This window comes from Aspergillus puulaauensis, chromosome 7 (assembly GCF_016861865.1).
Source record: "Aspergillus puulaauensis MK2 DNA, chromosome 7, nearly complete sequence".
Classification (NCBI taxonomy): Eukaryota; Fungi; Ascomycota; class Eurotiomycetes; order Eurotiales; family Aspergillaceae; genus Aspergillus; species Aspergillus puulaauensis.
The window spans coordinates 2,258,758-2,281,250 of NC_054863.1; the positions used below are offsets into that span (position 1 = coordinate 2,258,758).

Consider the following 22,493-nt stretch of genomic DNA (forward strand, 5'->3'; position numbering starts at 1 on the left):
CGGGTAGGGCAGACAAAGGAACTTCATTATTCGACAGGTTACAGTTTTTATTTGGCCTCTTGACCGATTACTTAGTCTTTTCCCCACTGTTTAACTCACAAGATGCATGTTGAGTTCCAGAGATCTCCTGTGTCAGAAATGATTGGCCGTTCGTATATTCAGCAGGCAACATACAGCGCTAGAGGTATATTTTAACCCCATCCAACAACGCATTACTCAACTTTAATTACTCCGCCACATAAGCCAAAGTGTAAAATAAGTGGGAATAGAAGGCCGATCAGTTGCATTGAATAGGTCATGCTCTACTATTCTACGTGGCATAATCACCTACTTAATAAAGTAGTTTAAATGTCTGTGCTTTCCTAAACTAGAAATCCATAAGTCCTTAATTCGAAGACTAGAGAAGCTTAACTGTACTAGTGTTAAATATCTATTTATGTTACTTCGGTGTCAGCACTTTAGCAGGATACAGCCCTAGTTATTATTTCAAACAATGTGAAATATTCGCATGACGAATCAAAGCATATACTTAAACAACGGCGACCGATCTCCCATCACCTGCAACTCCTCCGCGCTATACATCTGCTGGATTTGATCCCTGCCAATCCTCGCATTCCGTCTATTCACATACCAGAACCGAAGTTCCAGAACCGTACTGGCAGCGATGCCCGCAGCAGCGAATCCAAGTGAGCTTCCAAACCCAGTAGGGTATTTCGGCGCTTCCTTTTCAAGATAGATGAATGAGCCAACGAGACCACCCGTATTTCCTATACTAATCATAAAGGCGATGCCCATGGCATGCTTCCGCGCTCCTGCTAGATTATTAGACGTCCACGCATTTGTACCCGGGAGGATCGGGTAGAGCCCGATGCAGGCGAGGACAACGCCGAAATAGCATGCCGGGATGTTACTCTCGATATTCTCCGCGAGGGCAAATAAGATAGCGAATCCAATAATACTGAATGTCTGGCCGGTGACGATAATAGGCATGCGCCAGCGTAGTTTATCTGCAGCGAGGCCAAACAGGTACGCAGACAGTGCCCCTGCAATATAAGGCGGGATTGACAGTAATTGAGCATTTGCAGAGGTATATCCCATATTCTTGATGATCTGCGGCAATGTAAACTTCAATCCATAGTTTGGTATAGCATTAGACCAGAAATTCAGGACTTGCAGGTATAAGTGCCAGTCAGTAACAACTTTAAATAACGTTTTCCAGTCGAATTTGTTCGCTTTTTCATCGACCACTACACGTCCTCTTTGTGCTTGCTTCCGCAGCTGCAGGAAGCGGATTTCTTCAGGGTCTAGCCATCTGCTGGATAGCTGAGGAGAATCCACGAGGCAGAAGTAGCAGAGACCTGCTAGTAGTACGCTGGCGGCGCCTTCGATGATAAAGATCCATCTCCACCCGGCGTAGCCGCCGACGCCGTTCATCTTGGCGAGACCGAAGGCGAGGAGTCCGGAGAATGCACCTGCGAGTGCGCTTGCGGTATAGAAGATTGCGATGCGGGTTTGCGTCTCGTGTGGTAGATACCATTGGCTGATCAGCCAGACCGCGCCTGGGAAGAATCCTGCTCTGGGAATGGTTAGAAGTAGCTTTAGAGATGAGGGAAGGTTCGGTGTCGTACTCGAAGACTCCGAGAAGAAAACGAACTGCGCAGAGACTGGAAAAGTTCTGCACCACACCCGTCAATGTCATGACAGTGCCCCATCCCAGTACCAAAATGGATAGGTAAACGGATGGTTTCTTGAACCTGGCAAGAAGGATATTGCTTGGGACCTCTATATACCAGAATAATAAGTAGGTGGACCTAGCAGCTGTAGTCGCTTACATACCGAATAGTACATATGGCACGAAGAAGATTGCCAGCGCGATATTATAGTCGGCGCCTGACATGTCCAGACTCTCTAGCAAGCCTTCGATTTTGGCATTTCCTGTAATCGTCAGACAATCCGAAAAAGTAATGAATAATATGGACGTACCAATATTTGCTCGGTCGATATAGGCACAAAGGTAGAGTATCATGAGCATAGGGCACAGGCGCCAATCAATCTAGACAACCCCATTAATTGTCAATGATCCCATGTTAAACACGGTCTCACCAACCTTGCGAACGCACTTCTTCCTCCGCTCATCCGAAAAGCTCGCAAGAAAAAGCGCATCCTCACGACTCAGCCCGCTTTCCATATAACTCTCCTCTAGGCTAGGGGCAGCCTCCAGGCTTTTCTCTTTCGAAGCATCCTCCACTTCTATCGGGCTGGCTGGCTTGGCGGGTGACATAGCGAGTGGCAAAGAACTGACTGCTGGCACTGGCTCTGTCCGCTACACCTCGACAATTGACACGACTCAGGCTACTTTATACTCAGTGGGTTTGTCAGGCGCCGAGACAGCCAAGATATCAACCCCGCGCCGTATACTCCAACTCCGCAAGAATGGAGGGTTTGCGGGGTAATAAGGTTCTCATTCTGGAATGATAGCCGGTTTTGAAAAGGCTATATGCCGAACAATCTATTGATCGGGGGATTACCGATATATTGGGTTTAAGATAGTGTCCTGCTGCCATGCATTAAAGCCGAGGTTACCCCGGATACATCACGCCCAGATTCGTATTATCTATCCTGTCTTCACTTGGCTGTCAGCCATGGCAGCCCAGCCATAATCAGCCCAAGTACTCCGCCTGAGGAAATCCAATAAGCTACCCAGATTTAGTTATAGCACGTCCAGTTAACGTTCCGGCCAGATCGGGCGCTAGATGGTACGCTGGCCGGCGTCCAATCGTCCGCCCTTTCGCCTTATTATCGGCGAAATATGTACATAAGCTACGAATTCCTTCAGGAATATAATAAGATATTGTAAGATATTTCTATAAGCTGATATATATCTATACAGCGAATTGACAAGAAATTACTAATATATATCGACATACCGTTCGACCAAAAACCCCACGAGTGGTTATTTAGCGTCTTTCTATTTGCATTATATGTCAACGTATATCAGCGGGTGATATAGACCTGGAAGATGAATGAGAGATCAATATCTCTATATTTATAAATATAAAATTCCCTTGTTATACAGCTCCCAACTAAGTGATACTAACTAGGCAACAGGGATTCACATGATGTCCCAATCCGGCCTAGCTCGTTCGTGGGGAATTCCAGTGTCCAGATCCTCAAAGTTCAGACTTCAGACTTCACTGACATCTACACGAATGCAATTCAGCGTTGTCGTAGACATGGGGAGGAGACAGCATAAAAAATCACGAGCTGGCTGCATTGAGTGTAAGCGTCGCCACGTCAAGGTAAGCTGCTCCAGTTCTACCCAGACAGCATTCTCACGGTGGACAGTGCGACGAGAAGCGGCCAATATGCTCCCACTGCATTTCCTCCGAGCGGCTATGCGAATACGCGCCAGTGAGGTTCCAAGACATGCAACCAGCCAGCACGAGCAGAAAGCGAACTCGGTCGATTGAATCACCAGTGTCCGGCTCATCCGTCGACTCTTCCCCTCTTACACAACTAGATCCGCCTGTGAACATGCTGCATGCCGAGCTGTTCTACCATCTGTCCACAGAAACTTTACCCTCGCTTTCCATGGATGGCAGCAGCATGTCCATTTTGCCCACCGAGGTGATCAATTATGGCCTAGCTGCCCCCTATCTTCTGAATGAACTCATGGCGCTGGCCGCCTTACACCTTGCTATCCTTCGCGAGAGCCAGAGAGACTTCTACCGCCATCATTCCACTGAACTCCAGAATCACGCACTGCGGATCTTCCACGGGACCGAGATAGATGCCAGCGGGAAACCGTCTGTCCCGGCGTTTCTCTTCTCCTCCATCCTTGGCCTCCATCTCCTTTGCGACACTCTAGTTTTCCGAGACCAGGACTTTCAGAGTTTCCTAGACCGTTTCGTCCACTACCTGCGCATCCACCGTGGTGTGCGTACTGTTATTGGAGGAAACTGGAGTCAATTGAAACAGACGCCTGGACTCAAGTCTGTCCTGGCTGAGGGCGAGGCAAGCCTGCAGATGCAGAACAATGACACCGAAGCAGCAGCGGTATGCAGAGGCCTTTTGGCACGCATCAGAGCGGCGAAACTGGGCCCAGCGATCACGGCAACCTACGAGCAAGCTATTGAAGCGCTGCAACAATCCATGAACGCAGGACAGGGCGGTGCGCCCACCGATACGAGACATGTCGTTGCCTGGTCAGTAATGATTTCCGTGGAGTTTGCCGATATGCTTGTCCATCGGCGACCCGAGGCTCTTGTGATTCTAGCGCATTATGCAGTTCTTCTACACTCGTGCCGAGACATGTGGATGTTCTGCGATGGGGGGCGGTTTTTGATTGAACCAATCGACCAGTACCTAGGGCCTGAGTGGGCGGAGTGGCTAGAGTGGCCGCGTCATGTTTTGAAGGAATCAACCTCAGGCCGTTTAGCTACTGGTACGGAGTAAATTGCCAGGATGGCTGGTCTGGTTGGGGGAATGGATTTGCAGGTTATGCTAATCGGCTCATTTGGTAGCTTTGACCATAGTACTGCCGCTTAGCAGGAAGACTCTGGGAATCGGGAGATGATTGGAGTCCCAGACGCAATGGGTCCAATGAAATCGCCGCTAGTTAAAGTGATCCGTGCATACGCGGATCCATCCGAGTACGCGTGGGGCAATTCCGCTTATTAAAAATGGATCAGAGAACAATGGGCCAGCGCTTCATTACTGATTCTGGCATCACTCCAGAGACGCCATGGCATCTTTCCTGCTGACGAATGCCGCTAGAGGCTAGTTGTTGGGATCAGGCTATAAAATGAGGGTTACTGGACTGGTCGAAGCATTTCTCTGACCGTCATATACCTGTCAACAAGTAACGCTTATCGTTTGTTTGACTATGTTGATATCCAGGCTGATACACCTCGCGGCATTCGGCACTGCTGTCTCTGCAGGAGATTCTCGCTGGCCAACCAGTCCACCAGTTGTCGATCTTGGGTACGAGATTTATCAGGCAATCGAAACCAACGTACGTATCAGGAGCACCGTCGCGCCTCATTTATTGACCGTCGCAGGCAAGTACTGGGCATTATACGTTCTCGAACATCAGATACGCGGCACCCCCCATTTACGATCTGCGTTGGAGAGAACCAGTGCCACCCCAGACGAATCGCTCTTCAATTCAATCCAATTCTCAAGCGATTACCTGCGCTCAAGCGACCCCATCATGGCAAATCAAAACGGCCCCTGCCGTTAACGGTTATCTGGATTCCGGAGTCGTGCCTAATGTCTCGTATGCGAACCTGACGAGCATGGTGCAATATGGCCAGGAGGACTGCTTGTTCCTGGATGTGCATGTGCCAAAGACTGTCTTTGACCGGGCCCAGAACGGTGCTCAGGTTCCAGTTCTTGTGTGGATTCATGGTACATACATTCTACAACACTCTATGATAGAAGCTGACGAGTGATAGGGGGTGGATTTACAGCCGGCTCCAAGACCTCCTTCGGCTCTCCAGATACTCTTCTTGATCGCGCTGCACAAAACTCGGATTCAGTCATCTACGTTGCCTTGAACTACAGACTCGCTGCTTTTGGCTTCCTCGCTGGGGCTTCTTTCGAAAAAGAGGGCGGCTTGCTGAATGCCGGTCTCTTTGATCAACGCATGGCCCTTCAGTGGATCCAGGATAATATCCACCGTTTCGGTGGTGACAAGCGCCAGGTCACTGTCTTTGGGGAATCCGGTGGCGGGGGGTCCATTATGCATCACATCACCGCAGGGGGAGGGGCCATCCCAGCCTTGTTCCAGCGCGCTGTCCCACAGTCACCGGCATATTTCCCGTACCGCTCGGCGATGGAGAACCAGAATGGATTCGAGTCATTCATGGGCCGTGCCAATGTCACTACTCTGGCTGAAGCTCGCAAAGCCCCATCAGAGATCTTAGTTGCAGCGAACTCTCACTCCATCGGCGAAACCTTACCCTATCACTCACCCGTATACGGCCCAACCCCAGACGGGAACCTGGTCCTCGAAGACCCCAAGGTCCATCTTCGACGACGCGAGTTCGACCACTCAGTCGAGATCCTGGTCGCCCATAATTCAGACGAAGGTCTCGTCTTGGTTCCAGTCATCCATACCGACGCCGAATACAGGGCTCTGATCAAAAAAATACTGACCAGCGCTGACTCGACGACAATCGACCATATCGCAGACGTCCTCTACCCGCCCATCTTCGACGGATCCAAAGGCTACACGAACAACTACCAACGCGCAGCCAAAACAGCCGGCGACGCCATCATCGACTGTAATGCCGTGTCCCTAGGTCTAGCCTTTGGCTCCCAGGGACGGGCACGGTCGTATTATTTCTCTTCCTACCCTGGCATCCACGCGCAGGACACGCCTTATACCTTCTACAGCCCGGGTGTGCAGTCCGGGTATGCGCTTGTTGAGACCGGGCCCATCAACCAGACTGTTGCGTATGTGCTGCAGGACTACATTGCGAGCTTTGCCGTGACCGGCGAGCCCATGAGCGGGCTGGATGGTTTAGGAGCAATTCCGCCGTATACGTCGAATGGGACGACGGTCCGTTTGGACTCGGGGGGAATTAATATCACTAGTGATCCGGCGCTAGGTGACCGTTGCAAATGGTGGGCGTTGGGAAGGTATAATTAAAGGGAATATTCATTCGACTGTAAATAGATTTAGTGGAATATGGGTCAAACTGTGGGACTCCTGTGGGTCTCAAAGGCTAATTTTTCTCGCGTATGCACGGGCCATCTTATATAGGACCGCCTTCACGTATGCACGGGCCATTTCCAGGGCTACCTATATCAACTCCAAACATGATCCCATCCACCTGTGTCTATTTTGAATATAGGAGCGGCTTGCAACCCACACTACGATGGAGTCTGTCAAAATTTCTGCCTACTCCAGGCCTACGTCGTGGAGACGCCGAAAAGCTTATAAAGAGAGCTTGCTGTCCGAAGCATCAACTTCACATCTGCATTCCCTTCCTCATCAATCCAACTAAATAAGAAGAAAAACACCATGACGGAACTCCAAACATACAAAGGCTTCTACCTGTGGCACTACGTCCCCTCGCGCGTCGCCGCGGTGATCTTCCTCCTCCTCTTCCTAGCCGCAACAGCATTCCACTCGTGGAAGACCTGGAAACACAAGACCTATTTCTGCATCTGCTTTGCCCTCGGCTGTTTTTGTACGTGTGCACCTCCTTTCCACTTCTTTCTATACCCAGTTCCTCCCCGTCCACTAACATGTTATGTTTTAGTCGAATTTATAGGCTACTGCGCGCGCACCTCCGCGCATAATAAGACCGGAAAAATGATGCCCTTCTGTATCCAGAATGTCTTTATCCTGCTTGGACCCGCCCTCTTTGCAGCGTCTATATACATGGTCCTCGGGCGGGTCATCGTCGCTGTAAAGGGCGCGCGCCACTCTCTCATCCCCGTGAAATGGCTGACCAAGATCTTTGTCGCGGGCGACGTAGTCTCCTTCCTCATCCAGGGTGGCGCGGCGGGGATGATGGTCTCGACGGATCTGGCGAGTTTGGGGAATAAGCTTGTGGTGGTTGGGTTGGTGGTGCAGGTGGTGATGTTTGGGCTGTTTGTGGTTACGGCGGTGATCTTTCAGGTGCGGATGAGCCGGGATGGTGGTGCTGGGTTGGAGGTGTTCTCTGGTAATTTTAGGTGGAGGTTCCATCTCCGGACGCTTTATCTTGTCAGTTTGCTGGTTATGGTGCGGTCTGTGTTTCGCGTCGTGGAGTTTGTGATGGGGAATGATGGGTATTTGCTGCAGAACGAGTGGCCGCTGTATGTGTTTGACGCGGCGCTGATGGGGCTTGTGGTCGTTGTATTTGGGATCCGGTATCCGAGTGATGTTAATCCCTATTCGCATGTCCATGAAAGGGTGGCGCTGGGCGAGGTTCACCAGGTCTAGGTTTATTTTCTGAACCTGGTATCATGTTATCCCCTGTTGGTTGCTTTGGAAAGCACATGGCCATCCCATCCACTCTGCTCTGATCTTCGCTATTGACTGTAGATAGGTAGTGATGACCTCTGTATACGACGTCTTGAGCACCGAGACGTGGAGTGCATCCCAGAAAGGCTGTTCTTGGGGTTAATTGTTTCAATTTCAATTTTATTTTGAGTGGAGTGTTACAACTTGCAGTTTTCCATTGCCACTGCCTGTTGGTGCGTGCGCACGAGATTGATAAAGCTATTTAAAGTTTTATATAGATACTTAATCAATAGGTTATTTAGTTGTAAGGAGCAAGGTACTGGGTGTTAATTAGTGAGATACTTCACTATATACATTCCCTGGGACGAGTAGGCGACAGAACGACGCTCTAACCGACAACCACCAACCCAGGTCGGCATACTAGCTAGCCAAGGTAAGAAAGAATAATGCTCAGCCTTGGAGACGAGCTAAGCCTCGGTCTAGCTAGGGCAAAAAGAGGGGTAAGCAACGCCATCCATATATTATTATGTATGGCCTTCGCACAATATACGCATATTGACACCCGACAACAGAAAGCTACAAAATGGGCAGAATCATCATTACCGGCGGCTCAGGGAAAGTTGGCCAGTACGCGATCCCCGTTCTCCTATCCCACGGCCATACCATCCTAAATCTCGACATCGCCCCTCTCCCTCCCCATCTCTCGCAAAAGGTCCACACCCTTCATGTCGACCCTACAGACAGCGGCCAAGTGCACAGCGCCCTAACCTCTCCTTTCCACTCCCCCCTGAACCAAATCCCTGACGCGGTCATCCACCTCGCCGGCATCCCGCGCAACATGATCGTGCCCGATGTGGAGACTTTCCGGGTGAACACGCAAGCGGGCTATAATGTCATTGAAGCCGCGTGCCGCCTGGGCGTGAAGAAAATCATCATTGCGAGTACCGTGTGTGTTTACGGACCACCATATGCAGAGGGAATTATGGAGTTATACTGACGCGCGGGACCTCGGGCAGATGTGCCATCTCGCAGTAGTGCGGGATGGACTGGGGTATCAGGTCTTCAACGCGACAAATGACGAGATTACGGTTGATACTGAGATGACGGAAGCGTTTCTAAAGAAGAACGCACCTGGGGTGGTATTTACCAGAGAGATGGAGGGAAGAGAGGCGCCGCTGACGAACCGGAAGATGAAGGAGATGCTGGGGTTTCGACAAGAGCATCCATGGCAGAAATACTTTGCTTACGCCTAGTATTCCATCCTGTCTTATGGCAATGGGTATATTGGCAAGCACATATTGACGTAGTACATATTTTTCTATCAGCAATGCTTGTTTCATGGTGTCCTAATGCTATATGTCTACATATCTGTAGGTAGCTGAGTGTTTTGCTTAGGAAGCCGAGGGTTGAGTTTTTGAGAGAGCGTACTGCTTCAACAGAGCATTCTTGTCTACGAGGCCTATGCCCTCCCAGGTTTTGCGATACTTTTGCACAATCTCCTCGGCAAAGTTTGTACCGTCGACGGCGTAATTGGAGCGCACTCCGATGATCTGCCTACCATGATGCCATGCGCGACGTCTACTAAAAATTCTATACTAATATAGAACCCCTCGGGAGTCTGTGGCACCTGGACACTGGCAAGCTAACTGAAACGCACATAGATGAGGCCTGTGAAGTGATCAAGGCAACATCAGTCTGGCAATCCCGTAAGGTCCAATTCGACAGGGTTCACCCTGCAAGCCAAGCCTGCCTGCAGCGGGCTCCCAGCATTCCATTCGCTGGGAGACGCGGTGTCGGGCTGTAATGGGTCCCATTTACCATTTCGAGCCGCTATTCCACAGCGAAAGGGCCAGGCATTGGTCGGAGACCCGGCCCAATGATCCCCAACATAAGGCCGGCTGGTCTTGATATGCAGCAGCGGGGTTGAAACCAAGGAATCTCGCTGTCCGTGTTTCAAACGGAAATACCCCCGCCAGAGGTGTATTTAAATACTGAGGATACCTAGAGACCCTTCTTTTTTTTTCCCCCCCATTTTAAAGGTTGCGAGGTGTGCAGCAATTTACGATGAAGTTTTTCTTCCCTTCCCTGTTATTATTGCCCCTTGCCTTCGCGCGCCACCTTTCTCCGGCTGCTCAGCGGGTTACTCACCATGACGCCGATCTACTCTCAGAGTATGATTATGTTGTTGTCGGAGGCGGGGTTAGCGGACTAACTGTCGCAAATCGTCTCACGGAGGACAGTAACAGTATGGTTCATCTGTCAAGAAAGATAGAATGTAGGCTAACAATCGCAGCAACCGTGCTAGTAATCGAAGCAGGCAAAATGTACGTTCTTGAATTTTAAAATTAAGAAGTGTATAGATGGCTCACGGCACAGCGACGACTACTCAAAAGACATCCAGTACCCCCGGTTCGCGCGGACAGTGGCTGCGAACTACAGCTGGCCGATTACCTCGTTGCCAACCGCCGGGCTGAACAATCGTACTGCATCTGTCGTAGTAGCGCGAATTCTCGGCGGTGGCAGCGCAATTAATGGGATGGCTTTTATGCGTGGTTCGCCCGGTGATTATGATCTCTGGGCTGAACTTATTGGGGATAAGAGCTGGGGTTGGGATGGGCTTTTACCCTACTTTAAGAAGGTGACTATTTAAAAAAGCCCTGCATCCTGGGGTTTTCAGGGTTAACTTTCTATAGAGCGAGGCATTTACGCCTCCAACCGATGATCAGCAGAGCCAACACGGGATTTCGTTTGACATAGATGCACGGGGGACAAATGGGCCTATCCAGACTTCTTTCCCTCCGTTTATCACGAGTACAGGAAGTAAGAGATCCATAACTACGTGATGTGTTTTGCTTATACTCTAGATAGAAGTATTTCTGGCCGCTCTAAGACAGCTTGGTATCCCAACCCAGATTGACGGTGCAGCAAATGCGCTGGGTGGGTACTGGAGTCCAAATAACCTGGACCCAGTGACAACAGAAAGGTCCTACGCCCGGACAGGATACCATGATAGTGCGAATATTCGGTCGAATTATCATGTCCTTCCAGAGGCCCTGGTGACGAAGCTGACTCCAGATCTAACGGGTGTTGAGTATATACCAGAATACAACACAGCCCTAAACTCTACACCACCGGATATAAAGATAAAGACGGTGCGAGCGCGAAAGGAGATTATAATGGCCGCCGGCGCGATTCACACACCAAAGATCCTACATCTATCAGGTGTTGGCTCGTCGTCTGTTCTCCGCTCCCTCGGAATTGACCAAATACTTGACGTTCCTGGCGTTGGCGAGAATCTCCAAGACCATGCAACAATGTACGGCTCCGCGGCCTTCACAAACCTCAGTGATCCAACACAGGATCCAGTCTATATATGGAACAACGCCACCTACGATGCTGAGATGGGCCTGCTGTACGAGGCCAACCGCACAGGGCCATGGACTGTAGGAACGGAGAATACATTTTCTTTTTTAACAGCAAAGCATCTCAACTTCTCTGTTTCGCATTTTGCACACGCAGCCGGCCAGCCTGCAAGATATCTTCGTTCAGGCCTTGACCCGAGCATCATCCGCGGTTACGAAAAGTCGCAGAACCTACTCCTGAAATACATGACAGACAACAAAGTGGCCCTATCTGAGAACCTCCTCATCGCAATCATCAGCCTGCAAAAACCACTAAGCCGGGGATCTGTTCACGCCGCGTCAACAGATCCCTATACTATGCCACACGTCAGTTACCGTACCTTCAGTAACCCGCTTGACCTAGAAATGCTAGCTCAGGCCGTGCGGCTACATACAGACCTTCTTCCCCAGACACCAGCACTACAGTCAATTGGCGCCGTGTTGGAATTTCCTACGCCAGGATTAACCGATACTGAACTCCTGGACACGATTAAAGAATCAGCAGACCCAAGCTTCTACCACCCTGTTGGGACCTGTGCAATGTTGAAGTTCGGCGACGGAGGGTGCGTGGATAGCCAGTTACGGCTTTATGGCTCAAGAGGAAGGGTGCGCATTGTTGACGCCTCGATATTTCCTATTATCCCGTCGGCTCATACCCAGAGTACCGTTTACGCTGTTGCGGAGAAGGTGGCCGATTTGATAAGGGGGATACATACAGTGCCACATTGATTTAGTTTTTTTTGGGAGTAGAGCGCCGATCTAAAGTGTTAATATACCTGGTCATTATCATGGATATTATTTCAAGCTCCGCCAGATTATAGTGCGGCTGTTATAGGTGAAATCTGCGCCCCTAAACGCAACCAATGATGGAGAGGGCTTACACACCGGCGTGGTTAGAAAAAAGGTCGGCATGACCACAGAATTAATCCGAAATTATTGCCACGTCTAAAATTATTTTAATTCTACAGATTCAAACCACGATGAGCTATAATTTCAATAAAAAAAAAAACCTCCCTAATCTAACCTCCCTAATCCCCCTAATCTTTAACCACCCTAATCACCCTAATCACCCTAACTACCTAACCACCCTAATACGTGGTGTATATACAGTGTGGAATTATAGTATAGAATTAGTGGCAATAAACAGGTGGGTCTAATCCTAACCACGCTGACCTTTTTTCTAACCACGGAGAGCTGCATCCCCTGATGGAGACACTCTCTGAAGCAACGTAGACATATGGGGATGTCTGATCAACCGTATCGGCTAATTAACAGTAAGATCGGTCTTCCCCTGTAGTACATGTCTGAATCTTAGTTACCTATATTCCACTACTTACTTTAAACTAGTACATACGACCACAGGGTGTGGAAAACAGGGCTTCCCGTCCACTCAGCTGTACTTAAGCCACACGCCAGCTGGTTAGTAGTATAGTAGGTAATCATATATAAATCCCAGCTATTATATATCTATCTTTATCCTTTTTTTTCAACTTACTGGGTTTAGTACCCCTGCTATCCTGTCTTCAGTCCTTTACCTAAAGGCGTGAAGCCCTCTGTTTTATATCTAGCTAGTAAGAATACTAAGCCTTACTAACATAGCCTCTCTACTTCTATCTAATCTTATCCAGCTCTACTATCAGTCTAACATTCCTTCTATCAGCCTGACATTCCTCCTATTAGCTTAATATCTTTTCTTCCAGCCTGATATCCCTCCTATCAGCCTAACATCCCTCCTAGTACCCTAATAAAATATTTTTTACCTAATAACTTCCCCTTCCTCCCAGCTTTCTTTACTACTAGACTAAACAGCGGATTTCCTAATTTTAGCTTATAGATTAGTTATTAACTAGAATCTTATCTTTATATTTTAAACAGTATTATTTACTAGGCCTAGGATATCGCTGTCGAGAACCTATAAAGACGCGAGATAGACATAAATAATAATAATTCTTTTCTAACTTAATTTTATAAACCGGGAGCACTGCTAGCAGGAAACACGAATTTCACCTTATCATTAATTTATTTACCCCCGTCTATTAGACTAAACAGCAGGAAACGCCGTTACAGGCCCAAAACAGATAACTAGAAGCTGAAAAGAATAAGGAAGATTAAGGACAGTATATTCTAAGAATCACAATCTTATAGCATTAACTTTAATACCTTTAATAATCTAGGTATTAAAGATTTATATAACTTTATCTAAATACTGAATAAGAGTATATAGTAGGCTGTTTGTCACGACTGCCAAGGCCGCGCCACGTGATGCCTCTTATATAACCCCTGTAGACCGCCGCTGAGGCACCTCTAGAGCGTCTCAGGCCGGTAACCACTAACTTACCAACTACTAACCTCCGCTCAGCTCTGATATAGGTAACTACTAAGAAATTAATATATTATATATTCTGAAATCTTATATATTTTTATTTAGAAAGGATTTATTAGATAGACTATATAACTATCTAATAATACTAACTAAAGATTAACTAAACTAGATATTAGGAATCATTATTAGGAATCCCTACTGGAGACTTTTTTATAAGATTTTATATAGAGTCTCTAGCTACTTTAATTTTATAAATTCTTAAGTAATTTATTTTATTTTTTATAGAATCTTTTAATTAGTTAAACTAGTATTTTTTAGACATGCACAACCCGCCCTGAAATCCTATACCCGATCCGCCCCGAACCCACCTGGGTCCGGGTCCGGGTTAGTTTTCTTATACCCGCTGTGGGTTGGGTTGAATATACCTAAACCCGCGGCGGGATTAGGTTATTTAATGGGTTGGGGATCTAGGAATAACCCGAACCCATAACCCAACCCACCCTACTTATAACTAATATAATTACTTCTAATAATAGTTAGATTATAGATCTACCGACTACTCCTGCAGGAGAGAGATATATACTAAAATATATAAGAAGTCAATCTTAAAATATATATTATATAATATATATTATCTAGTATCTACCGACCATTATTTAGTCGATGATAATGGCCGGGGGACTGTCTCTGTTGACATAAAGCCCGTGAAGTAGGTACTATAAAAGGTTAGGGAGTTACTGCTACTGGTAATTCAACTCTAACCTGTCCTTCTGGTACGTGTGATAGTACCTGTTCCTCACCAGTACCATTAATACCTTCAATATCGTTAAAGAAACCCCTATCCCAAGAAAGTTCATCGTCTTCCAAGCCAGCTTCATCCTCTGAATCACTTATCCTATCATCATAATCGAATTCAAAAACCTCCTCACTTGTTGGATATAACGGAATATTATGCCTCTCAGGATCCTCAATACTATCTTGTAGGAACATATACTCTTGCTTAAGTTTAAACCGGTCACTGCACATCTGTATAATACTTGCCTCAATAGTCTCAGGTGCCAGCTGACTTCGACGATAGTGACAGATATCCCGAGCAGTATTAAAGAGATTCTCAACACCAACACCTGATACCGGAATTGCAAGGAAATCACGAGCGATGCGAGTAAGGATCGGGAAGCGCGACTAGTATATTGACCACCAAGTAAGAATATCAGAGCAGGCTGATGGATGTTCAAGATCTGTATAATTTAACCATAGTTAGAATTATTATATCAAGGATCCAGTATTAGAGAAGGTGCGAATACTTACTTTCAGCAAGATAAGTTCATAACTCTAAATATCTCCCTGATGGAGCTGTCTCTTCTGGAGATAGACAGCAGCATTTTAAATTATATAAAGCTTTCTTAAGCAGACCTGTAGGCTCCTCTAATACTAATATCTGAACCAGTAACGGAAATTATGTTGTATAGTAGGTATAGACCTCAGTAAGTTTCTCTTTATATCATCAAGTATAGTTCCGCCCTCTATCATTACTCCAGGATACATCTCTAAAGCCCTCGAGTTTGCTGCATGGATTTAGGATAGTTACAATTGCATATATATCCCTATAAAACTCATAGGTATCCTGATAGTATTTCCTCAGCTTATCTTGTACTGCTTCAAGGCCCTTATAAAGAATCTTCTTCCAATAAAACTACTTATTTAACAGTCTTGTAAGATAGTCTTCAATATAGTTGAAAAGTGAATCATATATATTATAAACACAATGAATTGTTGTCCCGGTATGTTCGGAGAGACTGACGGTATAGATAGCAAACTCACGGAGAAGCTCTTAAAAATATGCGACTTAACCCCATTCTACCGGTGTCATCACAAGACTCGAGAGATTGTACTTTGTATTTGCTGTAATATAGTAATCAATAGCAATCCGAAGCTGATAGGCGCGCTTGAGCATTTCATATGTCAAGTTCCAACGGGTGCAGCAATCAAGAAATAGTACTAATGGGTGTCCGATATAATTAACCGATTTTTGTTGTTCAATCTTAAAGGCTTGTCGGCGCTGCGGGCTTGCATTGATAAAGCGGCTAATCTTACAGATCTAGGATAGATGTTATATATTAGTAGTATTCTAACTATGGTTAGAAATAATGGAAGTATCATACCTTCTCAAGTATACCAATAATCCCTTTCTGTTTTACTCGGCTCTTACTTTTATCCCAGGAGAACTGAACATTATCATTCTTAGGTGTAATTCTTAGTTCATCTAAGAATACTTTCACAGAGAGTTGAATGACATGTATAAGACAAGGGATATAATAGACAGATCGAAGAACAGCAGCAAAATTAGGGTCAACTACAGTATTAAGAAGTGAAGAGTGCTTATTATTCAGCTCATCCTTTAGGATTTATGTTAGTTCAGTAAACATGGTAGTATTGTTAGATGCATTATCAGTCGTGATACCTAGTATACAAGAGCCAAGCTGAAACTTACAGATTATTGAAGCAACAACCCTAGCTAGTTCTTTACCTGAGTAATCTCCTTGTAAAGGAGGAAACCCAAGTAAGATCTCCTGATAGTTCCAGTCTGAATCAATAAAATAGCCTGTAATTGCCATAAAAGGCTTCTAATATAGGCTCGTCCAGCAGTCAAGTACAATTGACATTCAGGAGTCAGGAGGGAAATAGTCGAGAATATGTTCCAATGTTACAGAAAACAGTTCCAAAAGACGTGATCAAATCTGATTACGGCCAGGAATATACAGGTTGATCGAAGGGCTGCATATTATATAAAGGATCCGGCGGAAGAATACATTATCTATAATTATAAACAGTAGTCGACAGGAGATAATAAATCAGGTAATCTCATCAATAAGATTCTGATGCGAATATTAGCCAAGTATCTCACTATTCTTCTTTATTATAAGTAGAACATCTAACCATGGTTAGAATTCTATGACTCACCTTTCCCCGTTCAAGAAGGCTAGCAATTGCACGATATGTTGATTAAGAAGTATTATTAGGTTTTGGTTTATGTCTTCCGCAATTTGAACTGTCTGGATGGGCGTTCATAGACTTGGTTCCTGTGCGCCTGTAGGAGGGATGATTCATAACAGTCTTACAGTGATGGCAGCAAACCTTAGGCTTCCCACTTGGAATCTCAGCAATTTCAATAAATAGATCCCATCCTCGTGATCTTCGACCCTCTGCTCCCCAGTGAATTTGCTCCTTAATATAATATATAATATATTCTCCGATAGAGGTTTTTCGCTACCATAGAGTAAATTATTCTCTTGCCTAGGATAGTTCTCTCTGGTCTGGAAAAAGCTGTAGTGTAGGGTATTTATAATACCTCAGGCCTCAGATAGATTCTATATTTACAGTTGAAGGAAGATGGTTTAGTTCTTCATAAAAGGATATTACCGTTGGATTAGAATTTGAAAGCGGTGTTGAATATGATGGTGTTAATTATATTAGAGGTGAACTACAGTCATAAGAGAAATCAGAAAATAAATCTGACCCTAAATATTATGATTAAGACATAATAAATATATAGTACTGTAAAAGTAAGTATACTGCAAAGTATTAAGGATATAAAAGAGAGCTATAATATAAAAAGAAATAAAATCCTAACAATACTAAGATTATTATATTAATAAGAGAGTTCAGAAAGAGAAACTATACCAAGTTATCCTAGCTTATAGAGTCCTGTCTCTCTTTACTTATTTTAAGATATGATTATCCTCCTTCTCTAACTAATCTTCATCCCTACTAATTTCCTTCCGCTTGGTTGATATTATACCTCTTAGGTTCTTAAATAATTTTAGATACGTTGTGGTAAGAAAATCAGGACATATATCTACTCTTTTACTATATCTCTGTAATTAAGATATAGTAAAAGCCTCCAGATCTTCATTCCAATCATCTAGATATGCCTGCCATCCATATTTATTTAAAATTTCTGCCTTTTCTTTTAGAAGGATAACCGCGGCCTTATATTAATCCTGGAGGAGAAATAAGGATCAGCGGTATTAGAACTAAAAGTTAGAATAATGTACGTACCAGGGATTAAATACCCGTTGTTGTAGAACTAGATAACCCAGGATTATGAGTTTCAAGTAATACCTATTTTAGTAGACGATAGTGTACTATTGCCCCAAATAGGTCTCCTTCTGAAATAATATATTGATGATTCGGAGGAGTATTCAGTCCTGGAAGCAGGCGTAACTGTTGGTTATGCTCAAAATTGGCGTGGCAAATGTTGAGCCCCCAACTTGAATAGCGGGATAAAGAGTCCCCCTAGGATTATCTAGATCAGCATATTTTCTAACCAAAGTTAGATTATATAGAAAATCCATATCACGAACTACTTTAGCCAAATTATTTAGTGGCTCCATTGAGCCCCTTAATTGTGAAGGGAATGATACTACCACCAGAACTAAGACCTGATACCAATATGATAGCTTGAACCGCTGACAGTATTCATTCATTTCAACACCTCCAGATATAAAGGTTTCTGATGGAAGAGATACCAGAAGCTTGAAACCAGATCAGCCTAATCTAACAAGAAAAGATTTTGTGGATACTGAGTTACTCACCAGATTTTCATAACAAGGGTCACACCATTGTGGATCAGACTTTACTTGATCCCATAATTTAGTAATGAAAACCTCTGCCTGTTCATGGTAGGCTGACTGTGGCAAGGTAGAACATTTATTATAGGTCTTCCATAATAAGTGTGTGAAGTAGTTTGCCCAGGAAAATTCCTTCAGCTCCTTACTTGCACGTTCCGGATAAACCCAGTCTGGTTACACCTAACGAGTAATATAGTTCAGGATACTTATAACCTTTAATAAAATATTCCTCTCACTTATATACCATAAATACCTAAACAAAACATTTAAGTACTAAATCAATAGTTAAGCCATAACGGTAACATACTATATAGGGATAATAGACAGCTTTATATTATAAAGCCTTTGCCATATATCTTAGTACTCAATATCTGAAAGACTTGAAAGAAAGCCTGGACATCAGGAGAGTATAATACTTTCTCCAGTAATAGGCATACCTGAAGAGCCTAGTACAGGATAATCCTTCAAGGAAGTTATGAAGGCCCCAGGAAAGTTGGAGTTACTTTCCCCACAGCTATTATCACAAGACATCAGGAAAAACAGGACTTGTAATTAACTATTCCAGTCTTCTGGCTTGAGTTCTAGTATCTTAACCCAGTCATCAGATACAATATCATTAATATGATGTTGGAAAATAGTATGGCCGAAGTCGAGAAATTTCTTAATCTCGCGAACCCATATCTAACCATGGTTAGTTAACCAGTTAAATAAATGTTATAGCAAAGGGGAGGAACTTACATAGTCCAGTTTAGAATTTACAATCCGTTCGAGAAGAGACCAGGTAAAGAATTTCTTGCCATAGTCTGTTTCACATAAATCTAATATAATATATCAGAAGATATCATGCCAGATTACCGCTAATACACGTGCCGTGCTTGCCTTCTGAATATCCAGAGCATTATGGAGCCACTTATTAAATGCCCTGGGTTTCAGCAATTCCTTCTACTGATCAGGGGAGAGTCTGGTAAAATGACGCAGCAACCGACATGCTGTAGCACCCTCTGTCTCGAGAGATAACTGGGTTCCACCTCATGCCATAGTTATACTGTAAAGCGAGTAATCTAACTATAGTTAGATTACTCTGTATATAGTACTGTTTAAGATATAGTTGATCAAGGAATAAGGTTGTGTATAGAGGAATAATAGGGAAAATAGAGAATCAGAATCAGAAATACCGATGAACAGTAATTATAGATTATTAATATCTAACCTAGTGTCATAGATTACATAAGTAGAACTAACCAATAAAGGCTGCGATTTGCAATAGTCTTAAGGTTACTAAACTGATAACAACTACAGTAAAAGGACTAAGGACATGTATAAAAATATATATCTATATTCAAGCCAGCTTCACTTTATATAGTATAAGAACCTACTACTTAATACTAGTCCGTGGTACCTCAACTACTGATCCTAAGTATATCTACTCTCTACTGTATATATAGATAAACAATTTCAACTTAAATCTTGTGTTATTTCAACTATTTCCTATGTAGTATTGCATTCGCATCTTTCACTAAATCATAGAGTAGGCTGTTGGACAACGGAGCTGTAGAGTCAGTACCTGATACTGTTGCCTTACTCAAGACATTCTAACCATAGTTAGAATATTCAATTAATTAGGCATCTCCTAATCCGCTTAGTCCACATCCACCATTTCAGCACCCGCCGCGCCATCATCTCCAGGAGTTGATTCTACTTCAAGATCTTCCATTTCATCCTCTGGCATCTGTAGCTTGTAATAGGCATATAAATCCTTCAATTCCAACTATTTCTGGGTACCTTGAGTCGCTCGAGTCTCGTCAGTCATGTTAACATATTCCAGGCATTTTTGCTTGATTCAGTTAGTCGCTTGCAGATGCGTGTCGGCATTGATACAGTTTCCATCCAGTTGCCTGATATCAACAGGTATCGGCATCTCGAGGATAGTGCGAACAGTCGTGAGTGTAGGATCAGCTAACATCCTGTTAGTAACCCTGTAATTTCTAACCATGATTAGAAACTTACGATCACCTCTCTTGCATTTTCTAGTACCGGATCTTTCAACCATCATGTTCATCCGCTGACGCCGGGCGCGTTTGAACTCATCAAGGTATTCTTCCTCTAATGTCTTGTACTTCAGAGGGCGCGCATCTTGAAAACCTGGTTTTTCTGGTCGAGTATCGACTGGTCGGGCAATATCTCTCCTAAAAGTGAATGATCCTAGGTCCTCATTGAAGTTATCACGGTCGAGGTTATACCCCACTTTCTACAATGCCATGTCAAGTTCTACAAGCACTTCAGCCGCAGCTATATATTCCTCCTGCCAATGAAATTAATAACTCAATCTAACCATGGTTAGAAAGAGAGTATATAGATACTAACCATAGAAGCAATCAAATTTTTCGGACGAAGGGAATTCTTTCCAAGCAGTATGATATAGCCCCACTCAAGGGTCAGGAGCATTTTCCACTTTAATTCACAGTAGTGGATCAAAGCGCCAAAAACATCCCCCTCATCAGCAAATGCAGCACGGGTCAACGGGTTGTCAAGAACTGGAGTCTTGAGCAACATCATATTATCATGAAAATTAGTATCAACAATGATATTTCCCCATGTTAGGGTTGGCAGGAGTTGGTCTTGCTATAATCCCATTAGTATTATTCTAACTATGGTTAGAAGCTTCACTTACAAGGGTTGTTTTATTATTGAATTAAGCCATATCACCCCTGAGGCAGTCCACTTTCTGGTAGGTCACCAGATTGACAATATTAGCCCAACAAGTCTTAGTAAATCATTATAGATAGTCTTCATTTTTTCCCTCATCCAGTAAGTTTGTCGGTAATGTCTTGAGCTAGTATTTATTAGCTAAATATTTCTAACATTAGTTAGAAACATTTTACCTCTGTTTCGACCACGGTGTCTCTCCACATAGTCTCCTGTTTAACCTCCTTAAGAATTATCAGGATGAACTACCGGGCAATCTCTATATCTATATCCTCATTAAGCATGAGTCGCTTAACCTCTGTTATAAAATAAAAGTATTATAGTACGTGATTCGCCCGCTCAGGAAACTTCTATGTTAGTTCTACCCATATTAGAATATACTTTAGTAGCTGGCAAGTTGGCTTGACTGGATGCTTCTCAAGTTAGGTCCAGTCCGACCTTCTCATTATTAGTATCAAGTAATATTTAACTTTGGTTAGAAAATCACCTACCAACTAGGACACTCCAAGTCACGGTTATCACGAAGTGCATGGAAGATCCTGACGTATTGCTTCTCATCCAATATATCCATGAAGTCAGGCCGACGATGTTCGAAATTAGCTCCACCAACGTGGACTGGTTTAGACAGTTTCGGCAGGGCCTTATTCGATCAATATTCAACCAGGAGGGCAAATAGGCGTTTATACAGGGTTTTCCCGTCCCAATAATCAGATATATTCGGAAAAAATAGAAGATATAAGTGAAAGTCGGGTCTTCCAGCAGGAAGGAAGAAGATCTTCATAAAATCATTCTTATGCAGCAGGTTTTCCGATCCCCCAAGGATCTTCGACATGAAATGAAAGTACTTCTTGAATTCAGCAATCCAAATCTAACAATAGTTAGAATAATAATAAGAGAGTATACATAAAAACTCACGAAATCAAGTCAAGTTCCCAACATTCTAGTGATTAAGGCCTAATTAAATGTCGCCTCGCCATAGCGAGTCGACACGTAACAAAAACAACTATTCTTCCACGCATCATTACAGAGAATTGGCTTGATTCGAGGGGTGGTATCCGGGGTGATCCCAAATGTTTGATATAGCCAGCTGTCAAATTCGGTCTTACTTAAAATTAGTTTCTACTGATCCTCGGCAGACAGGACATTCCATTTCGATATGACATAATATACAGTATAACCCTCGGAGTTTTGAAGACTAACGGGTTTACTATTCACGCAGAGCGCGGCCAGTAAATTCGAATCCAGATCATCAATAGCATATAAGTCGATTACCCAGCAATAGTCCTACCGATTGTTAGATAAATTTTGATTTTAACCATGGTTAGAAAATAACTACCTTAACTTCAGGCGCTTGAATTACGTTACCATACTGATCATTTGCCCCTTACTGTGCAAGTTTCGCCTGTTCCTCTAATAATATAAGAAGTGCCTCGACGCGATGTTAACCATTTCAGAGAACAGATCAAACCAGC

The 22,493-nt window shown here is 44.4% G+C and overlaps 7 protein-coding genes across 7 annotated transcripts; 5 read left to right on the forward strand and 2 right to left on the reverse strand.

Moving 5' to 3' along the window:
• Positions 1 to 516: 516 nt before the first annotated feature.
• Positions 517 to 2,281, reverse strand: APUU_70848A (uncharacterized protein; the record flags this gene model as incomplete). The annotated part of the gene is made up of 5 exons (XM_041695766.1): positions 517 to 1,576; positions 1,629 to 1,782; positions 1,837 to 1,935; positions 1,984 to 2,053; positions 2,108 to 2,281. The coding sequence occupies 5 exons, from the start codon at positions 2,279 to 2,281 to the stop codon at positions 517 to 519; spliced, it is 1,557 nt and encodes a 518-aa protein (XP_041561464.1).
• A 928-nt stretch (positions 2,282 to 3,209) lies between these two features.
• APUU_70849S (Zn(II)2Cys6 transcription factor domain-containing protein) lies at positions 3,210 to 4,455 on the forward strand (the record flags this gene model as incomplete). Its single annotated transcript, XM_041695767.1, has 2 exons — positions 3,210 to 3,299; positions 3,346 to 4,455. The coding sequence occupies 2 exons, from the start codon at positions 3,210 to 3,212 to the stop codon at positions 4,453 to 4,455; spliced, it is 1,200 nt and encodes a 399-aa protein (XP_041561465.1).
• A 430-nt stretch (positions 4,456 to 4,885) lies between these two features.
• Positions 4,886 to 6,655, forward strand: APUU_70850S (uncharacterized protein; the record flags this gene model as incomplete). Its single annotated transcript, XM_041695770.1, has 3 exons — positions 4,886 to 5,014; positions 5,061 to 5,409; positions 5,457 to 6,655. The coding sequence occupies 3 exons, from the start codon at positions 4,886 to 4,888 to the stop codon at positions 6,653 to 6,655; spliced, it is 1,677 nt and encodes a 558-aa protein (XP_041561466.1).
• A 375-nt stretch (positions 6,656 to 7,030) lies between these two features.
• Positions 7,031 to 7,939, forward strand: APUU_70851S (RTA1 domain-containing protein; the record flags this gene model as incomplete). The annotated part of the gene is made up of 2 exons (XM_041695771.1): positions 7,031 to 7,199; positions 7,272 to 7,939. The coding sequence occupies 2 exons, from the start codon at positions 7,031 to 7,033 to the stop codon at positions 7,937 to 7,939; spliced, it is 837 nt and encodes a 278-aa protein (XP_041561467.1).
• A 604-nt stretch (positions 7,940 to 8,543) lies between these two features.
• APUU_70852S (NAD-dependent epimerase/dehydratase family protein) lies at positions 8,544 to 9,213 on the forward strand (the record flags this gene model as incomplete). The annotated part of the gene is made up of 2 exons (XM_041695772.1): positions 8,544 to 8,906; positions 8,977 to 9,213. 2 exons carry the CDS (start codon positions 8,544 to 8,546, stop codon positions 9,211 to 9,213), a joined length of 600 nt encoding a protein of 199 aa, XP_041561468.1.
• Positions 9,214 to 10,024: 811 nt separating this feature from the next.
• On the forward strand, positions 10,025 to 12,090 carry APUU_70853S (GMC family oxidoreductase; the record flags this gene model as incomplete). Its single annotated transcript, XM_041695773.1, has 5 exons — positions 10,025 to 10,205; positions 10,254 to 10,284; positions 10,337 to 10,598; positions 10,654 to 10,780; positions 10,829 to 12,090. 5 exons carry the CDS (start codon positions 10,025 to 10,027, stop codon positions 12,088 to 12,090), a joined length of 1,863 nt encoding a protein of 620 aa, XP_041561469.1.
• An 8,065-nt stretch (positions 12,091 to 20,155) lies between these two features.
• On the reverse strand, positions 20,156 to 20,871 carry APUU_70854A (uncharacterized protein; the record flags this gene model as incomplete). Its single annotated transcript, XM_041695774.1, has 3 exons — positions 20,156 to 20,271; positions 20,323 to 20,563; positions 20,680 to 20,871. The coding sequence occupies 3 exons, from the start codon at positions 20,869 to 20,871 to the stop codon at positions 20,156 to 20,158; spliced, it is 549 nt and encodes a 182-aa protein (XP_041561470.1).
• Positions 20,872 to 22,493: the final 1,622 nt, after the last annotated feature.